At 42.9% G+C, this 18,467-nt stretch overlaps 4 protein-coding genes across 8 annotated transcripts in view; 2 read left to right on the top strand and 2 right to left on the bottom strand.

Annotated features, from left to right (window-relative positions):
* LOC118298988 (sorting nexin-19) overlaps positions 1-3,544 on the bottom strand; it is a 31,782-nt gene extending 28,238 nt beyond the window's left edge. The window contains exons 1-3 of one of the 4 annotated variants that reach the window (XR_007031669.1): positions 2,874-3,025; positions 650-928; positions 288-482 (exon numbers count right to left, since the gene is read on the bottom strand). Coding sequence is in view for 2 of the 4 variants with exons in the window: in XM_047335459.1 (XP_047191415.1) it covers positions 288-482; positions 650-910 (456 nt within the window). In the remaining 2 variants the exon portion in view is untranslated. Of the gene's footprint in view, positions 1-282; positions 483-649; positions 929-2,873; positions 3,026-3,413 lie in introns of those variants that run through there. The other 3 variants (XM_047335459.1, XM_035622272.2, XM_047335460.1) reach the window with 3 other exon arrangements.
* Positions 3,489-12,061, top strand: il4i1 (interleukin 4 induced 1). 2 transcript variants are annotated; one of them, XM_035622276.2, is made up of 8 exons: positions 3,489-3,683; positions 4,413-4,512; positions 4,842-5,056; positions 6,188-6,300; positions 7,673-7,874; positions 8,016-8,084; positions 8,198-8,334; positions 10,455-12,061. In XM_035622276.2, the coding sequence occupies exons 2-8, from the start codon at positions 4,482-4,484 to the stop codon at positions 11,221-11,223; spliced, it is 1,536 nt and encodes a 511-aa protein (XP_035478169.2). In that variant the 5' UTR covers positions 3,489-3,683; positions 4,413-4,481; the 3' UTR covers positions 11,224-12,061. The 2 variants fall into 2 exon arrangements, with proteins under 2 accessions (XP_035478169.2, XP_035478168.2); XM_035622275.2 differs by lacking the exon at positions 3,489-3,683 and adding an exon at positions 3,954-4,158.
* On the bottom strand, positions 11,848-13,890 carry timm8b (translocase of inner mitochondrial membrane 8 homolog B (yeast)). Its single transcript, XM_035622277.2, has 2 exons — positions 13,662-13,890; positions 11,848-12,579 (listed from the first exon to the last, which is right to left on the bottom strand). The coding sequence occupies exons 1-2, from the start codon at positions 13,761-13,763 to the stop codon at positions 12,412-12,414; spliced, it is 270 nt and encodes an 89-aa protein (XP_035478170.1). The 5' UTR covers positions 13,764-13,890; the 3' UTR covers positions 11,848-12,411.
* Positions 13,891-15,409: 1,519 nt separating this feature from the next.
* Positions 15,410-18,467, top strand: part of sdhdb (succinate dehydrogenase complex, subunit D, integral membrane protein b) — a 9,123-nt gene continuing 6,065 nt past the window's right edge. Inside the window, exons 1-2 of the mRNA XM_035621696.2 lie at positions 15,410-15,567; positions 16,852-16,962. Of these exons, the coding sequence (XP_035477589.1) occupies positions 15,519-15,567; positions 16,852-16,962 (160 nt within the window). The 5' untranslated portion in view covers positions 15,410-15,518. The remainder of the gene's footprint in view (positions 15,568-16,851; positions 16,963-18,467) is intronic.

The raw sequence follows: 18,467 nt of genomic DNA, 5'->3' as shown, positions 1-18,467 counted from the left end.
AAGGTTACACATGTCCCAATGAAGTCAAGGTGTTGAAAATGTAGTTCTTCAATGAGCAACCTCCTTAGTAGATCTGGTTTCTTTCAATTCCATTTCTACCAAAAAAGGGTTCACTATTTGTTAATTTTATTCTTTTGTAGATTTTAATTTAAATTGATGAAATTGCCCCCGCCCCCCACAACAGTCTACACTTTTCTAACCAATAGTTAGACCATAGCCCTGTTACACAACGTACATGTAAACGTACTGCCAAAGCTGCCAACACCCAGTAATTTGACTTACAGTACCTTCCTGTTGACATGTCTTGCACGACTCTTCAGTTCCATAGCCATAGAGATCATGGCCTCTTGAACCTCTGTCTCAAAACCACTCTCAGAGGACACAGTGGAATACCAGGAGGTGACAAAGTCCCTGATGATTTTCCCCACTGTGTTGTGGATCTCCTGGTCCAAGTGTTGATCATCCTCCGCAGAGGGTGGAACCTGACATTTAGCAAAGACAAAGTGAGTGTAAATGAAGTGATACTGGAACTACAATATGGGCCCCATTTCCCATAAGATTCCCTAAGATTGGTACCCCAATTCCACTTTTAGAAGCATGTAAACAAATGTTAACCAGAACGGTAAACCACAGTATACTCAACATTTACCTGCTCCAGGGTGATAAACCTCTCCAGGTGAATCACACTGTTGGACTCTAGGACCGCTTGTGAGCCAAACCAGCCGCCCAGCACGACCAGCAGGCTGGTGAACACGCAGAGCAGCCAGATGTTGACCAGCAGGTGGAACAGAACCAGCCATGCCAACACCACACCGAGGCCCAGCAAGCTCCTCTGTCCCAACACTTCAGCCATGGCACCGCAGGCATGAAAAACTGTCTCGACACCCTCGGAGATGTGGAGATCACACATGCCAGAGCAACATCACACCTTGAAAAAAACAAAAAACGGTGGAGTTAACAGATTAGACCTCATTTCCCCAATCTACATGCAAATAAACATATGTCATTTCTGTGATTGACCAAAGTCTGTCGTTTTTTTTGCAACAAAGATGGGTTCGTTTTCTGTGTGTGTGTGTATGTGTGTGTGTGTGTGTGTGTGTGTGTGTGTGTGTGTGTGTGTCAGTGTGAGAGGGACCGAGAGAGAGAGAGCTGAGCAAGTCGAGGCTGGGTGAATCAATGTGCTTGCGCGGCCCAGGACGCATTTACGTTCACGCCGCTGAAAGTATGACGGTCATACGAGTTCCAGACCATCTCTCTGAATGTCGCCCAAGTGGTCAGTGAAATGGAATAATTGATGGAGTGGATGCTGATTCAGGAAGACGGAAACCGTGGATGTCTTAAGCAGAAGTATTTATTATAAGAGCTCAATATTGAGGAGACTTCCGGTTCGCTACACAGATCAACAGGTTCACAGTGTTCGGCGTCCCAAGACAGTCTGCCCATCCCCGGTCCCTGTGGTGTATTCAGGTTAGAGTAATGACGTCATCTCCCCGCGACTAGGACACCTCGAGAGACAGACTTCTTGCCATATATAAGATGGCCTTGCTTGGTGCCTGAGCAGACCCGTCTTTGGAGTTTCTCAGGGGAGGATAGGCGAAGAAATTCCCCAACAGTCAGATCTGAAACGCACCCTCATTGCACCTTGTGTGCGTTTTCCGACCTGTCCACTTGCGACCGCGTCGCCCACAGCGGATGTGAACACCAGTCCGAACGGTGTCTCAGGCTGAACACTTCAAATCAGACTGAGAAGCGGCATCGGGTGTGAATCGTGGAGACAAAAATCGGGACATTCTTATGAAATGAAATTGGGTGCGTGTGTGTGTGATCAGAATAACGTGCCGTGAACAGCTTTCCTCAAACCCCATCGGTGAGGTATCAGCACCAGGGTACAGGACAGCACAGGCAGCAGTCTCCACCCGGCAGCTCACTTGTGGAAGTTCAGACACGGAAACTGACTATTACTAAATAACAGTTACATAAACACAAATGCCCATTGAACCACTCAAGTATGACAATCGGATCTCTCAAAAGAAAGTGGTATCACTACTTAATGGTACTAACTGCGGCTCAGCGGTGGGCGTGTCACGGTGGAAAAACCACAGGTGGACATGATGCAATTAATTACTGCGCACACAAGCTAGCTGCTAGCGGTGGCGATGTCTGGCCACTCGAACGAGCCACTGTTCAGACGCACTAATATTTCAGCGTATGTTGGGCTAACGTCATGAACCAGCTACAGTGGGTGAGGTGTTTAGCGAACATTCGCCCCCCAAAACATTAATTTGCCTGCGCCGTTAGGGAGAAAAAAAAACAAAAAAACGCCACACCAAACCCCGCTCAGAAATGTGACAATTCAATTTTACCGTTCAGTTGTTGCGTGATGCGCACAGGCCCCGCATGCGTCTTTATTCTTATATAATCATATATATAACGTACTGATTTCCGTGACACGGAGCCACTGAGCATTTGACATGCAGGTTAATCGACCCCAAACACCGCAATATCTACGTACTTATGAACCATGTCAAACTGACTCCGTTGATCAGGTTTATTAGAAGAGGAGGCAGGCCACATATAAAAAGGTGGAGTTGGAATATTAGTGGAATAAAATGTTTCTTTGAATGTTACATACACTCCGAATTGAAGACGAGATGCTGTCGACTGGTCAGAAGTCAACAGTAATGCCCTGCGTCTTGTAATCATTTGCCAAAAACGCACAGCAACCTGAAATTGTAACATTTTTGCCTGAAGGCTGGTAGCATAAGGCTAGGACTCGCGGGGCTATTCGTATCCTCGTGTAGCAGTGACATGACTCTACGTGCTCGCATATACATCGCATCGAGCTGAGTTATTACAAGAGAAGAATGTTTAACCTGCGCGGGGGGGTCTCGTAGGCGTCTGCGATGATCCCCCCGACTCGTCCCGACCGTCTCGAGGTACGTCTGACCGAGGCCCGGTTTGTTTACTTCCTGTTTGGTGACGAAAACAGTCCTCGTTGCTCTTCGCGCACGCGCAGTTTGTACCAAATTGTTAAAAGAAAAGAAGAAAGAAAAGTAGATTCTGAAATTATCAACTCGTATCATTCAATTTAAAGATTAAAAAAAAATAAAAATATGGATTGTCTTTTTGCTTTGCAGTCATTGAACAAAAAAACAGTCATCAGACCCAACGAATTGGCTGTGGGTTATGACCTCTGTCTGATTTTTCAGGGTGTGGCGAGGCAGCAACTTTATAAACCTTACACATTAACATGGCTGATTTTACTTCCAAAGCCTCATTAGTTCAGTGACCTCGGTTTTTCCCTCATGCAGACAAAAATGTGAAATAAAACGTACCCCTTGACCAACAGTGTTCTGCCACGAACCATACGCACAATGCTTGATCGTTTTGTAACCTGTGATGTAGAGTCTCACCTGAGTTACAGCAGGCGGGTCAGGTCAATGATTCGCCAGTAGGCTGTTATAGTTACATGTATGCCGGTTCAATGAAGTATTTCTTAAATGCTTTCTTTCTTCACCACATTCACTTTCACTTCCACACAGTTGGGCATTCATCGGGAATGCAAATGACCACAATACAGCTAATGAGGCTGTCAGGAAAATGAAACTTTGCTCCTTTCTGTCCATCCCACTTTGGTTTTTCTTTACTTACTGCAGCCTATGAAGAGACGGAGAAGGAGATAGGTGAGTGAAACAGCTTTACTTACAGGTTGAATAACATTCCCTTTTTTTTTTAAGATAATGGATTTTTGCAATAGAAAAAATAATGGCCTGCAATGTACTGTGCTTTTGAACGTAGTATGTTGAATGCAATGTATTACACACTGACTTTCAGGTCAGATATTGAAATGAATGAAGATGGAGGAAATGAGGTATGCAGATGACTAGAAGAACCTCACTAATCTGATTTGTTCAGTGTGGTTGACTCTGGAGCCGGTGTGGGAAAATATTTCTAGACGGAAGACTCGAGGAGCCACACAGTCCTCTCATTAAAATGACGTTGTGTGCAATTTCACACATACCACACTTCCAGGTTTTCCATGTTGCTTTCACATATAGGGACACAGCATTTGAAGATTAGCTTTATCAAGGGCTTGTTCATTTCTCCTCGGTCATGCAGAGGTTTATGATGACTTCCGAGACTTTACCTTTGATAAAGGTGAGTGGAATTTAGACGAGAGAGAAGATATAGAGAGGAGATAATCAAGTCTGAACCATCATATTATTTCTCTTTTTTGGGGGGCATTCACTCATGCATGTGCTGGATGTTTTTAGCAAATTTAGTGTATTTCTTTCCCCGGGTCTGTGGCTTTCTGTGCTTTTAGACAAAAACCTTTTTTTTTTTTAGATCAGTGGATAAAAACATTTCACTAAATTTCCCACTAAAACTGTAAAATGCTGTGTCTTTGTCAGGCTTCCTTTCCCTCTTATGGTGTCAGCAGCGGAGGAAACAAGTCCAAACCTTGGAGTTCTATCCTTAAGATGATCCCTCACATGGCACTCTGTAAATTCTGTGAGTATTAAAATGCTAAGATATGACGCATGAATTTAATAGTTGTAGGCTGATGCATCTATTGTGATTTAATTAGTTATGAAATGCATCTCTGTGAATTAAATCTTCATTGTGGAAAGGAGATCCAAATGTGCAATATATGTGAATTATTGTGAAAATGCATCATGACCAAAACTTGATTATGTTTGTAAGCTTTGCAGGGTTTTTCAGATTTAGCAGTTAAACGTCTGACTGTTAAAAATTTGAAAATATTCCCTCTCCTATGTACATTCACCTCGTGATAGTTCGAATTAATCCCCTCTGATATGATATTTTTTTGCCTTTGCCAGTTCCTCTGGTTCTCGTGGGGGTTGTGGTGATTGCAGTGAGTGGGATCACTGGAGACCCTCTGTACGATTGCCTCCAAGACACAGACTACAGCGAGCTCCTGGACATTGTGAACAAAGGTCTTCCCACCGCCACAACGCCCCGTCACGTGGCAATCATTGGTGGCGGCATGGCAGGACTCACCGCTGCAAAGCTTCTAGAAGACGCTGGCCATAAGGTAAGAATGAACGACTTCGGTCACCCTCTTGATCTAACAAAAGACAGTTAAGGCTGCATCCCAGGTTTTTCCGTGATGTTCCACTCTCTCATGTGTGGTTGATATTTTCAACTGTCTTTGTGTTTCGTTCTCACCTCTTTTAAAAGAACATGGATTATAACAGTACCTCTGACGAACATAACGACTTGCTGCAACATAAGTGACAAAGATATGATTCTGCCACTAGGGGTCTCCTAATTAAAACAATATAAAAAAGATGGATAGTATCATGGAGTAAAAACGGACATTCAGGAGGTTTTTACCAGGGCCGAATTTTCCTCAGAGGTCTCCTCCTCTTTCAAACAAACATACCCGGTGAATACAGTAGTTTCACATTAAAAAGGAATGATTTTTCCATTGCTCTTCGGTGAATTTACGATTAGAATCTGGAGAAGCTGTAAGCCTATCTGACAATATATTTCTCTGACAACTTAAGATCCAGGTAGCCGAAAACTGAAATCCTTCATACGGTTCAAATATGTGGATAAAAAAACAACCAAGATCTGAAAAGACTATCGCAAAAGTTGTGGCACTGATGTCCACTTTGACCACTTTAAGCAATTTTGGCGATATGTCGCCAATGACAAGCAACCAAATGAAATGGACCATTACCTTAGTTAAAATTCCTGGAAATATTTGGACCAATGTTATTTCATGCAGAAAAGTTGCATGTGATACCTTTAAACAAATACCTTACATGCCAATTGAATGAAATGTGCTGTTGATTCTGTAGCATTTAGCAGCGCTGGTGGCCATTTTAAGCCGCAGCCAGTCTGTGTGTTGCAATTGAGAGGCTAAAAACAGTGAGGGAGTGGGACATCATTGGTTCTCCACTGTCACTGCGAGCACAGGGGTCCCACATGGCTTCTGTCTCAGTCCACTGCTGTGACATTAAAGGGCCAGGAAGGGATTTTGATCCAATCCTCACTTACTTCCCCCTTTAAATACAAGAACAACCAGACTATTACATTTGTGTATGACACCGTCGTGACTGCTGGAAAAAGAATATGAATTCCTTGTATCCTTAAATTACTGCATGCTTTACGTGTAGAACATTTCTCATGATGACTATATGTGCCCGTGGACAACAAGGTGACCATAATAGAAGCGAGTGACCGTATTGGAGGACGTGTGGAGACCTTCAGGAACAGAAGAGAAGGCTGGTATGCAGAAGTGGGAGCTATGAGGATCCCCAGCTTCCATAAGTGAGTCCTATTCCTGGGCCATAATGTGACAGTGTCACACTCAAGTACCATATTGAAGTACAACTTCGCAATAATTATATTGTTATAAAATACTGCACTTTTTTTGTCCACTGTATCAGAACTGAACAAGGCAGGGGACTCCAGGATGCAGGCTCAGACACAGGGGCAGATGGGTTTAGCAGGGGTTTAATCAGTCCAAGTCGGCACACAGGGAATCAATCCGTAGGCAAACAATCAAGGAGCAGGCGAAGGCAATGGGCAGAAAAGCAGACTATGGTCATACACTCGAGGACCTAAAAGAAATCAAGGCTGGAACGAGGCGACACTACGACGAACTGGCAACAAGAACTAAGACACGTGGGGTTTAAGCACACAGACAACCAGGGGATACTGAAACGAGAGGAGACGTGACACACCAAAATATTAAAAAAAAATATTTCCCAGCTTCATCAAAGACAAAGCATGTCCTGCTACAGCAAGTGGAAGCTTTTACAGAAATACAGTTGTTGTCCTGGCAATGATCAAGTAACTGTTATGATTCAAAAGAAATGTAGTTTTCTAATGAGTAATAACAATCAAAATAATATTGTTTGCAAATTTTACTTTTGAGACCTAAAGTCTCCTTATTACGCACTCTGCTCCGTGGAGACAGGTCACTTGGCTTCCTATTCAATTCAGAATTCATTTTAAGGTCCTCGTTTTAACCCCTAAACCCTGCCCACTTCACAGACAAGACCCTAAATAAATACATCTCAGATCTATTGCTACCCTACACCACCGGCAGGACACTTAGGTCTTCCGACCAGGACTTACTAAATAAACTTTTCCTACTCACTTACTTACTGTTGTGTGCTTTTAGACGGAGTGAAGAATTTGTAATTGCCTTTAAAACAGTGTCGCATTAGCATTTCCAATTAAAGCTGCTCTAAAAAAAATGTTGACATCAACAATAAATGTGTTTAATGTAAAATGGACACTCATGGTGACAATTCCCCCACCAGCACCTTTTGTCTCGCGGCTCTCGGTGGCAGGTTTTCAGCTAGATGGTGAACCAGCTAAACTGCCAGATATATATCCCCTGTAAAGCCAAGAGTCAATGTTGGCTTTTCATTTGTCAGGTGGCCAGAAGCAGGACGAAGTGTCGAAGTGTCGAATTTAGGCACGGTTTGGTAACACATTCGCCATTGTTAACTTCTCTGAATGGGATGATATGTAAATGTTACGTGTACAACTTGTTGCACTGCCCCCACCCCTGCTGCAGTAACTCAATTATCTTCATACCTCATCCATCACTGATCTTTTCACCAAAGACAAAGAATGTCACATCTCTTTCGCATACCTAATATGTTAATAGACACTTTGTGTTCCGCAGGATTCTGCTTTCCTTGGTCTCCAAACTACAAATTCCGCTAAACCCCTTCATACAAGACGATATCAACACATACTATTTGGTAAATGGGATCCTTGAGAAAACCTATGCGGTGGAAAACAACCCCGGTTTGCTCAACTATAGCTTGAATGAAAGGGAGAGGGGGAAGACAGCTGGTCAACTCTTCAGCCAGGCACTGTGGAAGGTTTGTATACGCAGCAAACATAAAGGCTGCGAGTTGTTCGATTATCAATAACAGCATCATTGCTATTTCCGCATGCATTTATATTGTTTTATTGCGCAGGGACTGAAATCTTGTTTTGCAAATCTTCTTATCTGTGCTCAGGTGAGGGACGACCTCAAGGCTTTTGGCTGCAGTGCCATGCTGGACAAATATGATGCCTACACAGTGAAGGTAGCGATTCCTCATTCATTTTTGGAATTGTCTTAACAGATGTCGCACAGTCCATGGTATGAATTTGAATGAAACCTTTAACCACCTGAATAACACTAAATAACCACTGCCAGGAATATCTGGTGAAGGAGGGCAACCTGAGTCGCGGTGCCTTGAGGATGATTGGGGACATCCTGAATGAAAACAGCCTCTTCTACACATCACTGATAGAGATGCTGTACATACAGTCAGACATCAACGACAACATCGAGTAAGAAAATATCCAATCGATCATCATTATTATGTGTCGACCATCACACAAGGTCGGCATCATTTTTGAGCTTTATGAGGACATACAGCATATTATGCATTTATCTCTTCAATTTAACAAGCGATGATAACACTGGATTCTCCTCCCAATGAGGTTAAACATTAACCTTGTAAACGTGTTTATAGAGCCGTGTCTGGGTCATCGCAAAAAACAGAGACCGATTGAAGCACTAAAACCTTGTGCTTGATGTATTTATGACATCCAGAAGTGAGTTTATGAATCTGTTTTTTGTTTCCGTTTTTGTTTGCTCCAAAAATCCATTTGACACCACGGGGATGACAGTTGAAAGAATAAGGCCAAAAGTATCATAAAAATCCAGCAAAAATACGTCCAAATTGTCTCTTCCAGCAGTGTGTGAATGTGACTTGACCTGTCAATCGATTGGAGTGGTCGATAAGACTAGAAAACCTCTTTGTAAATACAGTCCATTTACCATCACAACCACCATGGTAACCCATTAGCTTCGCAGCGGCTGTTCGGCTCAGTGAAGCCAGATATGATCAGATAGCCTCAAATATGTTGAACTTGCTTCGTTGTCACGGCCTCTGTCAACAGCTGCTTCCTGTTTGCTTCCATCGTGCCCTGAAGGGACCCTCTTTTAAAGTGGCATTGCACTTCTACAAGGTTAGAAAACTTGTAAGTAAGAAGGTGAAAGTGTTAGCAGGTGATCCAGAACCACTCAAACAAGTTTCAATGATCATTTTGCTTATCTTGTGTCATTTGGAATTCTGTGTTCAACCCCATTATAACCCTAGAAAGTGTTTTTCGACATTTCAGTTTTTGTTTTGGGACATTAAGATTTTATATTTTTTCTTGCCTTAAACCAAGACCTGTAGCTGACCCTTTTTAAAATGTATTTCATCCATCCATCCATCCATCTCACTAGGAGCGTACAACCCATTAGCTATACCCTTCCTATAAGAGTGCAGCTTTACTGGGTTTGTTCTGCCTGCATTAGAAGAATCAGACATTTCAAGGTGTCCATGCCAACTTCGAAAAAATTAAATTGCAGAGCTGGCATATAAGTTATTATTTGTCTAAAAACACTATGTATTGTTATAATTAGGGCCCGAGCTCCATTGACAAAGTCAGAGCGAGTACGTATTGTAATTAGGATCCGGGCACTGGAGGTGCAAGTCTCTATTGTTTCCATAAGGATTATTAGGGCCCGAGCTCCACTGACAAAGTCAGATTGGGGACCTAATGTAATTATTATTGGTGTTCATATGAAACAAAGAAAATAAGCGTTCAACAATGTGGCTGAGTATTTCCATCTTGCAGAGAAGGAATCTGTCAACCTGAAGGGTGGGGCTGTAACAATCGGGGCAAAAAATCACAGGGGAAGGAAAAACAAAACAAAAGGAGCAGAGAGAGGTTTTAAGGGGTTTAACCAATGCCAGGAAAGGGACTTAGTTGATTTTATTTTCACAGATCACTTCATCCGTTTTAAGGCCAGAGTGCAGAATTTAAAAGAAAAGTGATAAACAATGTTGTAGAGTAGGTGTGACCACTCAAATATTGTTACTTACTTACATTTTTGACGTATTTCACTTGAGAATCTCAACTTTATGCCGTTAAATCCTTTTCTCAAAGCACAATGTTTATTCAATTCCACTACAGTCGGACAGTTGCAGCTCACCGACATGCTGCCTAAACACAACGATAAAAATGATAATATAACAAAAAATATATCGATGACAGCAGCTTCTCTGCCTGCATAATGCTTACTTTCTCTTTCATACTATAATTGATATTCAATAAAAACACTGTGCATAAGGAGTTAGGCATAATATTATGGTCTTCTATTAAGGCCAGTTTTGAGCCTTCAGAGAATTAAGGGTGAGTTTCATTTTTGGTTTGTCTGTTTATCCTTTCTTTTCAGTTTTGTTTCCCTCTCACTGTTGTCATATGCAAAGTGAGGGGCTGAGTGGAATTACAGAGTCACACTGAGCGACGCCTTTTCAGTCATGCGATCCATTGCTAAAATGAAGATATTGATTAGTGAAGCTATGATGAGGTATTGTGATTAAGACATTTTTTTGGGTGTGTTTCTGTTCCAGGTACTTTGAAGTGACGGATGGCTTTGACCACCTGCCCAGGGCTTTCTACCAGGTGTTAAATTCCACCATCCTTCTCAACTCCAAGGTCAAGCTGATCAACCAAACAAGTGGCAGCGATGTAACCGTAACATTTCAGGACTGGAGTAATTCTGACTCCCCGCACAGCCTCACGGTGGACTACGCCCTGATTACGGCCACAGCCAAGGCCACCCTCTTCATCAACTTCCAGCCCCCGCTCGACGGGGACAAGATGGAGGCCCTGCGCTCTGTTCATTACACCAGCTCCACCAAGGTGGTGCTCAGCTTCAGGGAGCGCTTCTGGGAGGAACAGGGCATCAAAGGGGGGAAGAGCATCACAGATCGTCCCTCTCGCTTCATCTACTACCCGAGCCACAGCTTCCCGGGTACGGACGCAGGGGCCCTGCTGGCGTCTTACACCTGCTCCGACGACTCCACCCTCTTCCAAGGGATGAGCGAGGAGGAGCTGATGGCTGTGGTCCTGGAGGACTTGGTCACGATCCACGGAGAGGTAATCAGGAACTTGTGGACAGGGGGGCTGGTGAAGAAGTGGGGCCTGGATCCTTACAGTCTGGGAGCCTTCGCCCTGTTCACGCCCTACCAGCAGGGGCACTACGCCGGGGAATTGTTCCAGAGTGAGGGACGGGTGCACTTTGCAGGAGAACACACAGCCACACCTCACGGGTGGATTGAGACGGCCATGAAGTCTGCCATCAGAGCAGCTAGAAACATCAACCGCCTCACTCTGTAGCCTTGGTTGTGATATATTTATTTTGACATATGTTCCGACGTATTCACTCTTAGTGAAGTATCAGAAAATAGAGAAATGAAAAATAACCGTGGAATCCTGTTGCTGTGTCCAACCAACAGTGCAAAAATATATTCACTTTACTGTTTTTCAAGACACAGGAAAGCATTAAATTCTTGCAACAGGGAAGCTGGAACCAGTAAACGTTTGTATTCAAGGTGACTTGAATGTTTAATCAGCTCTCAAAATAGTGATTCATTTTATGTTGATCAAGCAATCGATTAATCGTCTAATCAATTCAGCTCAACATCAGATACTCGTAAGATCGTGAAGGACAGCACTTTAGTACTTTACTACTAGTTTTTACAGGAGTTCCTGATGGGACAGAAGGTTTACTCTGCATGTACTGGCACCTGTCAAAACATGTCCTTTATTATTTCTGTATGTTCTTTATTATCATTTCAGCTGCTTTATATTTTAGTTATTCAAATTTTCTCTTGAGTACAAGTAAAGAAATGATATTTGAATAACACAATTACTTTTAAAAATGAGTTATTTAGAAGTCAACGGTGTGAGTATCCATGAAAACTAACCATTTGTAAATGTTCATGCAGAGACACAATGATGTTACTGAGAATAGTTTGTACTTTATTATCATTATACTTTTTCTTTTGTTTTCATCTGTTTACTCATTAGAATACATTTACTGGCGCATTGTGATATTGTATTTGGCAATTTCAGAGAAACTTCCTTTGTAATATTGAGGCTTGCCTTAAAGTGAGCTTTCGTTCTTCATCGTCTCAGTTTTTGCCAATAAATATATGAAACAATCTATTATCAACCAGTGTTGTTAAAATTCGTTGGGCCGTCCTTTTCTTAAACTCTTGCTTCTTTTTCTCAATCACTGGTAAGACACAAAAAGGGACAAATCCAAACTAGCCACTGAGCCGAACCTGATATCAACATGTTGGCGAGTGAGACAACGGGTCCGTCCCCAATTTTGTTCAGTACACAAAGGATCACAGACGGGATGGAACTGCGTCAGTTCTCTAAAGTCAAATTACATGATTTCTGTTAAAGCACCACCAGTCCAGAGAAGTAAGCTAGAACAGCGCATCCTCTTCACAGTATCTTCCACCAACGTGTAGGGTAAAACATAATACAGTCAATGTTGGCGTCGGTAGTCCATTATTAATGAGCGCCCTTCTGCACCATCTGTGTGAACCGGTTGGTTATGGTAAGGGTGGTGTCGATGAATCGCTCCACGCAGCTCACCAGGCACGTCTCCGTGCGGTGGTCCAGCTTCGAGCCCGGGCTGTCCACACACTTGTCCCAGCAAATGTCAGTGAAGCTGTGCACCTGAAATCAATGCAAAGATAATAAAGCTGATCGACAGTCGATTCATAGAATTCTGGGAGTAATAAGAGGAGACACAAAATGAGGCAAAAGCGGAGCATCGGGACATTTTACCACGTAAACGCTCACATGTCAGTGAGTCTCCTGTGGAATAAATACAGTATTCTTAGGGTTTTTTTTTCCACACCAAGTGTGTTTGGTTCAAACTGTTTGTTTGTCATTTTGGGTTCATATTTTCCTAAGCTGGTCTGAAAAATTTCCAGACAGACTGGCGTGGTGCGTTTTCAGGATTAAAACCAATCACACTGACCACAGGACTGTGAGGAGAGCAAAGATTACATTTTGTCTCGTGGCTATGTCCCACTGCGCTGTATTCAAACAGTCCCTCATTTGAAAACCTTGTGTGTCCCGTCTCTACCTGTTGACATTATGACATCACAGGGTCAAGTTGCAGACTCAACTGATGATGCTCAAAATCTGTGATTTCTTCATGCGCACTTTGTGACAGTGAAGGGGCAGTAAATCAAGCTGTAAATATATATATATATATGGGTGATGCTGTATGATTATCAGCACACCGGTGTCAGTCCACAGGATTTCATGCTGACACCTCTTCATTTATACATAGTTAATCAACACGAAAGTGAACCGGAAGTGAACCAAAGAAATGGTGTCAAGGACATGAGCCCACAGTCTGTCCAGAGGAACAGGCCTGACTGAACTACCGCAGGAAGTATTATTATGGTTCTGGTATGAGTCTTCCCCTTCGTATCATGCCAGACTCTATTCAAAACGGTGACCACCTCTCACGATTTTGATTACGTCATGAAATACAAGCGCGCATGCCCATTGGAGCTCACTGTACGTTCAAGAGTACAGTCGCTTGGCTAATTGTAACACAATATCATGAGAGGGTGTTGTGTCGTATCATATTCAAGCAGCCCATCCCTTAAATTGCCAAGTCGTCAGGGGGAGTTCGGCTGAAGTTCCACGGGCCAGGTGTGAGCACAGCGCCGCTACTCGGGCTTCACTGCGACGCACCTGGACGCTAAGCGACCGGGACCCAAGCTAGCTAGCACACAAACCTGGGCCTGGAACTGCGCTTTCTGCTGCTCCACGGCGATCATGCGCTGCAGCTCCGTCGCCTCCGCCTTGTCCGACGCGCCGAAGTTATCGAAGCCGTCCATAGTGTTACTAAGCGGCGTTGTCAAGCAGTGGCTGTACAGACCGGCGACAACGTGGTGGGTGGACCGACGTGACCTTCGGACTGCAACCGACGCGTCTGAACCGCGCGTGGTAGCTTGTGGGTAAACGCCGCTGATCTGCAAATCATGTGCGGCGGCTGCTGTATGGTGGCTCCGCGCGAACAGCGCCTCGCGTGGGGAACGGGCGAAGCGCAGGCGGCAGCAGGGAACACTGTCAGTTTCAAACAGCTTCCACACTCATATGAAATATGATCATATATTATGCTCTGTATTAGGGGTTGGACCAAGTTTAGGCATTGTCAGGTATAGAAGCCATCATCAGTTCAGGCTGCCCCTGTATGTGTATATCAGATAACCACAGTTGTTACAGTACCCTTCTAAAATATATAAACGCAAAACAATAGTTTCCTTTAATGATAGATATGCAGACTCCCTGGGCTTGACATTTTACAAGTATTTTCACATCCTAAGTTTTTGGATGACACTAAACACCTCAAGAATCGCATCGATATAATGTGAATATTGTAGAACAGAACTGTCATAGAATGTTGGCAGTCTTTATCTGTAATACAAGCCTTGCTGGCTGGTAAAAGTCACAACATGTTATTTCTGTTTCCCGAATAAGTTCACTGTAAACTTCATGGTGTCGAATGCAACGGATAAAAGTCTTCCCCTTTTCCACAACAGCCATTAAGACATGGAGAAGTAGGTGAACACAGGTTTTACCAATGAAGGTTATATTTAATGCAGCCAACTACCATCTCATGTCAAAATGGCTGCCATGTCAATTAAACAAGAGGTGGGCGGTTTCTATTAAATGTCACGTTGCTGAGTGAACATCTAGGCCGAAACCCGCAGCTGCTTGGGTCATCTGAGGTTTTGATCTTTAAAAGTTTGCATGACTGCAGAGCAAGGCGGACAGGAATATGGGCTGATCAATTTCAGACCAGGCCATGTCTTTTGTTAGTCAGCGTTTTAATGTGACACAGGAAGTGACCTTCACAGTTTAAAGATATTCCATGTTAAAGAGGAGGTGACTCAAAGACAAAAAAATAGAGAGAGAGTGTTGACGCTGAAGATTCATAAGCACAACTTATCTCACCTTAACTTTTGTCCATACCTAGAGCTGCTAAATCATATTAACAAACACCCGTAAAAATTGATTTTGTTCACCCTGGTGTGTTTGTGTACACAGATTTTATACGCACAATATATAACTTGCTGTACTTGTTTCATCTGTTTATTTAAAATAGGTTCTAATAAAACACAATAATGATGATCAGGTATGAATATTATATTACATGACATTATATGACATTATTTTCAGGTATGATTAAACAAAATCTCAATAATCCACAGGACATTTATTAAAAAAATAGAAAAAAAAGCAATGTTAAGAACATTTTAATACACCCTAGGAGTAACTCAAAAATTCCACACAAACTGTTAATATATTCATGAAAAGTCGTTAATCAATAATCTTACCCTACATGTCATGTAGGTCCAGTGGTAAGTGATTTTTATTAGAGCTGTCCTACTTCCGAATCAAACTTTAAAGCTGTTTCTTGTTAAAGCTTGATCACAATGTGGAGCAACCAAAGCACCTTCCAGTGTAAATTGGATTTACACCACTTCAGCGATGCAGGCCGCTGATCTTCTCCAGCATTCAACATCTTTGTTCCGCTGACGACACAAGTACATCCGGGTGACGGCGGCGACCTTGGTCGGAGTATCATCATGGCGGCTATCGTCAGGTTGGGTTCTGTTTGTCGCAGAGGATTCACACGTAAGTTCTTCATCGTGTTCCCCGTGTCGCTGGGCTTCTTTTTGTTGAGGTTTTTATTTGAATCTGTGAGCTAACTTTCGGTGAAGTAGTTTGAAAGCCGCAGGTTTTTGACAGGAGGGGGCGTTTTGTACCGTCTGTGTGCGAGACTACTGTCAAGTTCACGACTGTGGCGGACAAAGTTACGCACCGACCGCGGTGTTGTTAGCGTTGGGTAACGTCACAGGCGCCGACTCATCACGTGTCTGGTCCACCTGAAGCCACCGCGCCTTTTAACTTTCCCGCGCTGAGAGAGAATCAATGCTGCGTTCCATTATACCTCGGAACTCCGGAATCTCCGAGCCCGGAAGTAGTGTTGGTGATCCTTTTTATCTTTTTTTTTTTCCCCGACCTCGAAAATTCCTTCCTATCATCTATTTCCTGTCTCTACTTTTCCTTAACCTCAATGGAAAACGTCCCGAGGTCAAGGAAAGACAGTGGTGCCAAGACGACCCGACTCCTCTTACACTATGATACGTCATCATGCGACGGCAGACGTTTTTATTTATTTATTTGTTTTTTTTGGTTTATTTTTAAATCAATATATTTATTTTGTATCAACCAAAACAGGCTTATACAATCTTTTCACCTATGAAGCGTAGTACAAAACGACTGAGCGTATACAAAAAAATAAAAACATTTGACGAAACATGCAAGCATGAAGAAAAACAAAAAACAAAAGATTTTCAAACAATTAAATTAAATATCTCATGTCCCATGAAATAGAGGTCTAATCAGGAATCGAAAAGAGCACGTTTTCATCGACAGTCGCGGCTCGTTTTTGATTTTCCATTTTATTCTAAGTTTTCTGAAATCAAATTAAATAAAGGTTTAGAAACGTGACAGCAGATGTTATTATTGACGTGCGTCTGCCGTGGTGAAACTACACATTTCTGAAGGTGGACTACAAAAAGCGCATCTTATCTCAGTATCTAATTTTTTACTCCGTTAATGTTGGTCAAGTATTACAGGGCTAAACACATTTTTCCAAAAAAGGAAACGGGGGAAAACGTGTGTGTGTGTGTGTGTGTGTGTGTGTGTGTGTGTGTGTGTGTGTGTGTGTGTGTGTGTGTGTGTGTGTGTGTGTGTGTGTGTGTGTGTGTGTGTGTGTGTGTGTGTGTGTGTGTGTGTGTGTGTGTGTGTGTGTGTGTGTGTGTGTGTGTGTGTGTGTGTGTGTGTGTGAGAGATTCACTGTTAATTGCATTGAAGCTGTAAAAACTGTGACACTTTGTCGTTTTCTCTCTTCAGCTCTGTTGTACCAAAGCACCCTGTTGTCCCGGCCGCTGGCCGTACCGCACAAATACCAGGAGCAGTCCCACCTGCTGACAGCGAGGATTCATGCATCGCAGGCTCTGAACGGTCAGTTCATTGATTAGTTGTTGGGCAGAAAAATCAATCTGCAACTATTTTTTAAGACTGATAAATCGTTGATTTGTCCCCAATTCTCATATGAGAGAATTTGTTGCATTTGCTCTTTTTACGTCATAAGAAACTGGATTGAATGAGGTTTGGACTGTTGGTCAAACCCCCAAAAAACATTGACATGTCCGAGACAGGAAAATTAATCGATCAATCAAGTTAAAGGGGTAGTAAGCGATTTTAAAGCAAAACATGTTTAGTAAAAATCTGCAAATATTTCCTCACGGTCCGCTAGCTGTCGGTTGTGTGTGTGGTGGATAAAAAATAGTGTTTTTGCCTCAGCCCAGGCTCTGTAAATCTAAAACAAAACAAATGGTGCAGGCTGCACCAACAACACTGCGAGTGCCTTTTGTAAACACGAGTCGTCGACACCGTGAGATGCGTGCTAGTGGGTGGCGCTGCCAAGCCGCAGTTTTGGTCTAGTGGTTTGCGCGTCGGTCTTTTCATACCGGAGAACATTTTCGTGTCGCTCAACAGACGTCACATGATTCGTTGCTCTCACTGGTTGTAGGTCTATCCGATGCATTTTGATCCGCGTCCGTTGGTAACGCCTCTTGGGTATCGAAAAAATGAACCGAGAGGTCCCAGACTAATACGCAGTTGAGTATTCGTCTGGCTACGCCAGGCTATGAATCAACAGCTCTGACACAGTTTCATTGACTGAAAAACATTTTAAACTACTTTTTTTCCACGTCTCACTGACTTGAACTCTATTATCACTGCAACTTACTGTAAGTGGCAGTCTCTTAATAAACCAAGTCATTATCAGATCAGTTATCATGGCACAAAGCGTAGTGTGATTTATGTGCTAGCGCTGTGTTAGAATGATCAAAGTCCAGCACACTGAGCCACATCATTTGCCAGTCATAACACCAATGAACAGGTGAGGGCATCTGATTCATGCCTTAACACGATAAGCTCTGTACCATCTCTTGATTTAGCAAATCATTTTTTTTTGAGCTGCTTCTCTGTCGTCTGATGTGTGTACGTTACTGTTCCTCTCAGGTTGCAGGGAGCCTAGTTTTTCTGGTCTGACATGAAATCAGGTGACCGACAACGCTGGTGTTGTGTGGCCCAGATTTAGCACGACAGATGCCATAGTGGTGGCAGTATTTGGACACCAGGTTTACATGAGGTTTACACTGTGAACCGCTATTCAGGTTAGCAGGTCATTGTCAGATACAGCCAGATGTATCTCTTCAAAATGAAAAGTTGGCTTTGCTTAGTTTGATTTTGATTCTTGATTCTCGATGTTATCTAAAGTAGACCTTATCAACTTTAATGGCTTGAAAAATAATGATAATTTTAAAAGAAATACACACACACACACTGTCCCCTCGAAACCTTTTAGAACAGGCCAATTCCTTTTGTTTTTGTTAAACAATAAAGACACTTGGGTACAAGATCAGAAGATGAAAATGATTTTTATTCCTCATGTCATTGCA

This window comes from Scophthalmus maximus, chromosome 11 (genome assembly GCF_022379125.1).
Source record: "Scophthalmus maximus strain ysfricsl-2021 chromosome 11, ASM2237912v1, whole genome shotgun sequence".
Lineage (NCBI taxonomy): Eukaryota > Metazoa > Chordata > Actinopteri > Pleuronectiformes > Scophthalmidae > Scophthalmus > Scophthalmus maximus.
Note: the sequence above shows the minus strand (reverse complement) of the source record. Positions and strands in the feature narration are given on the sequence as shown.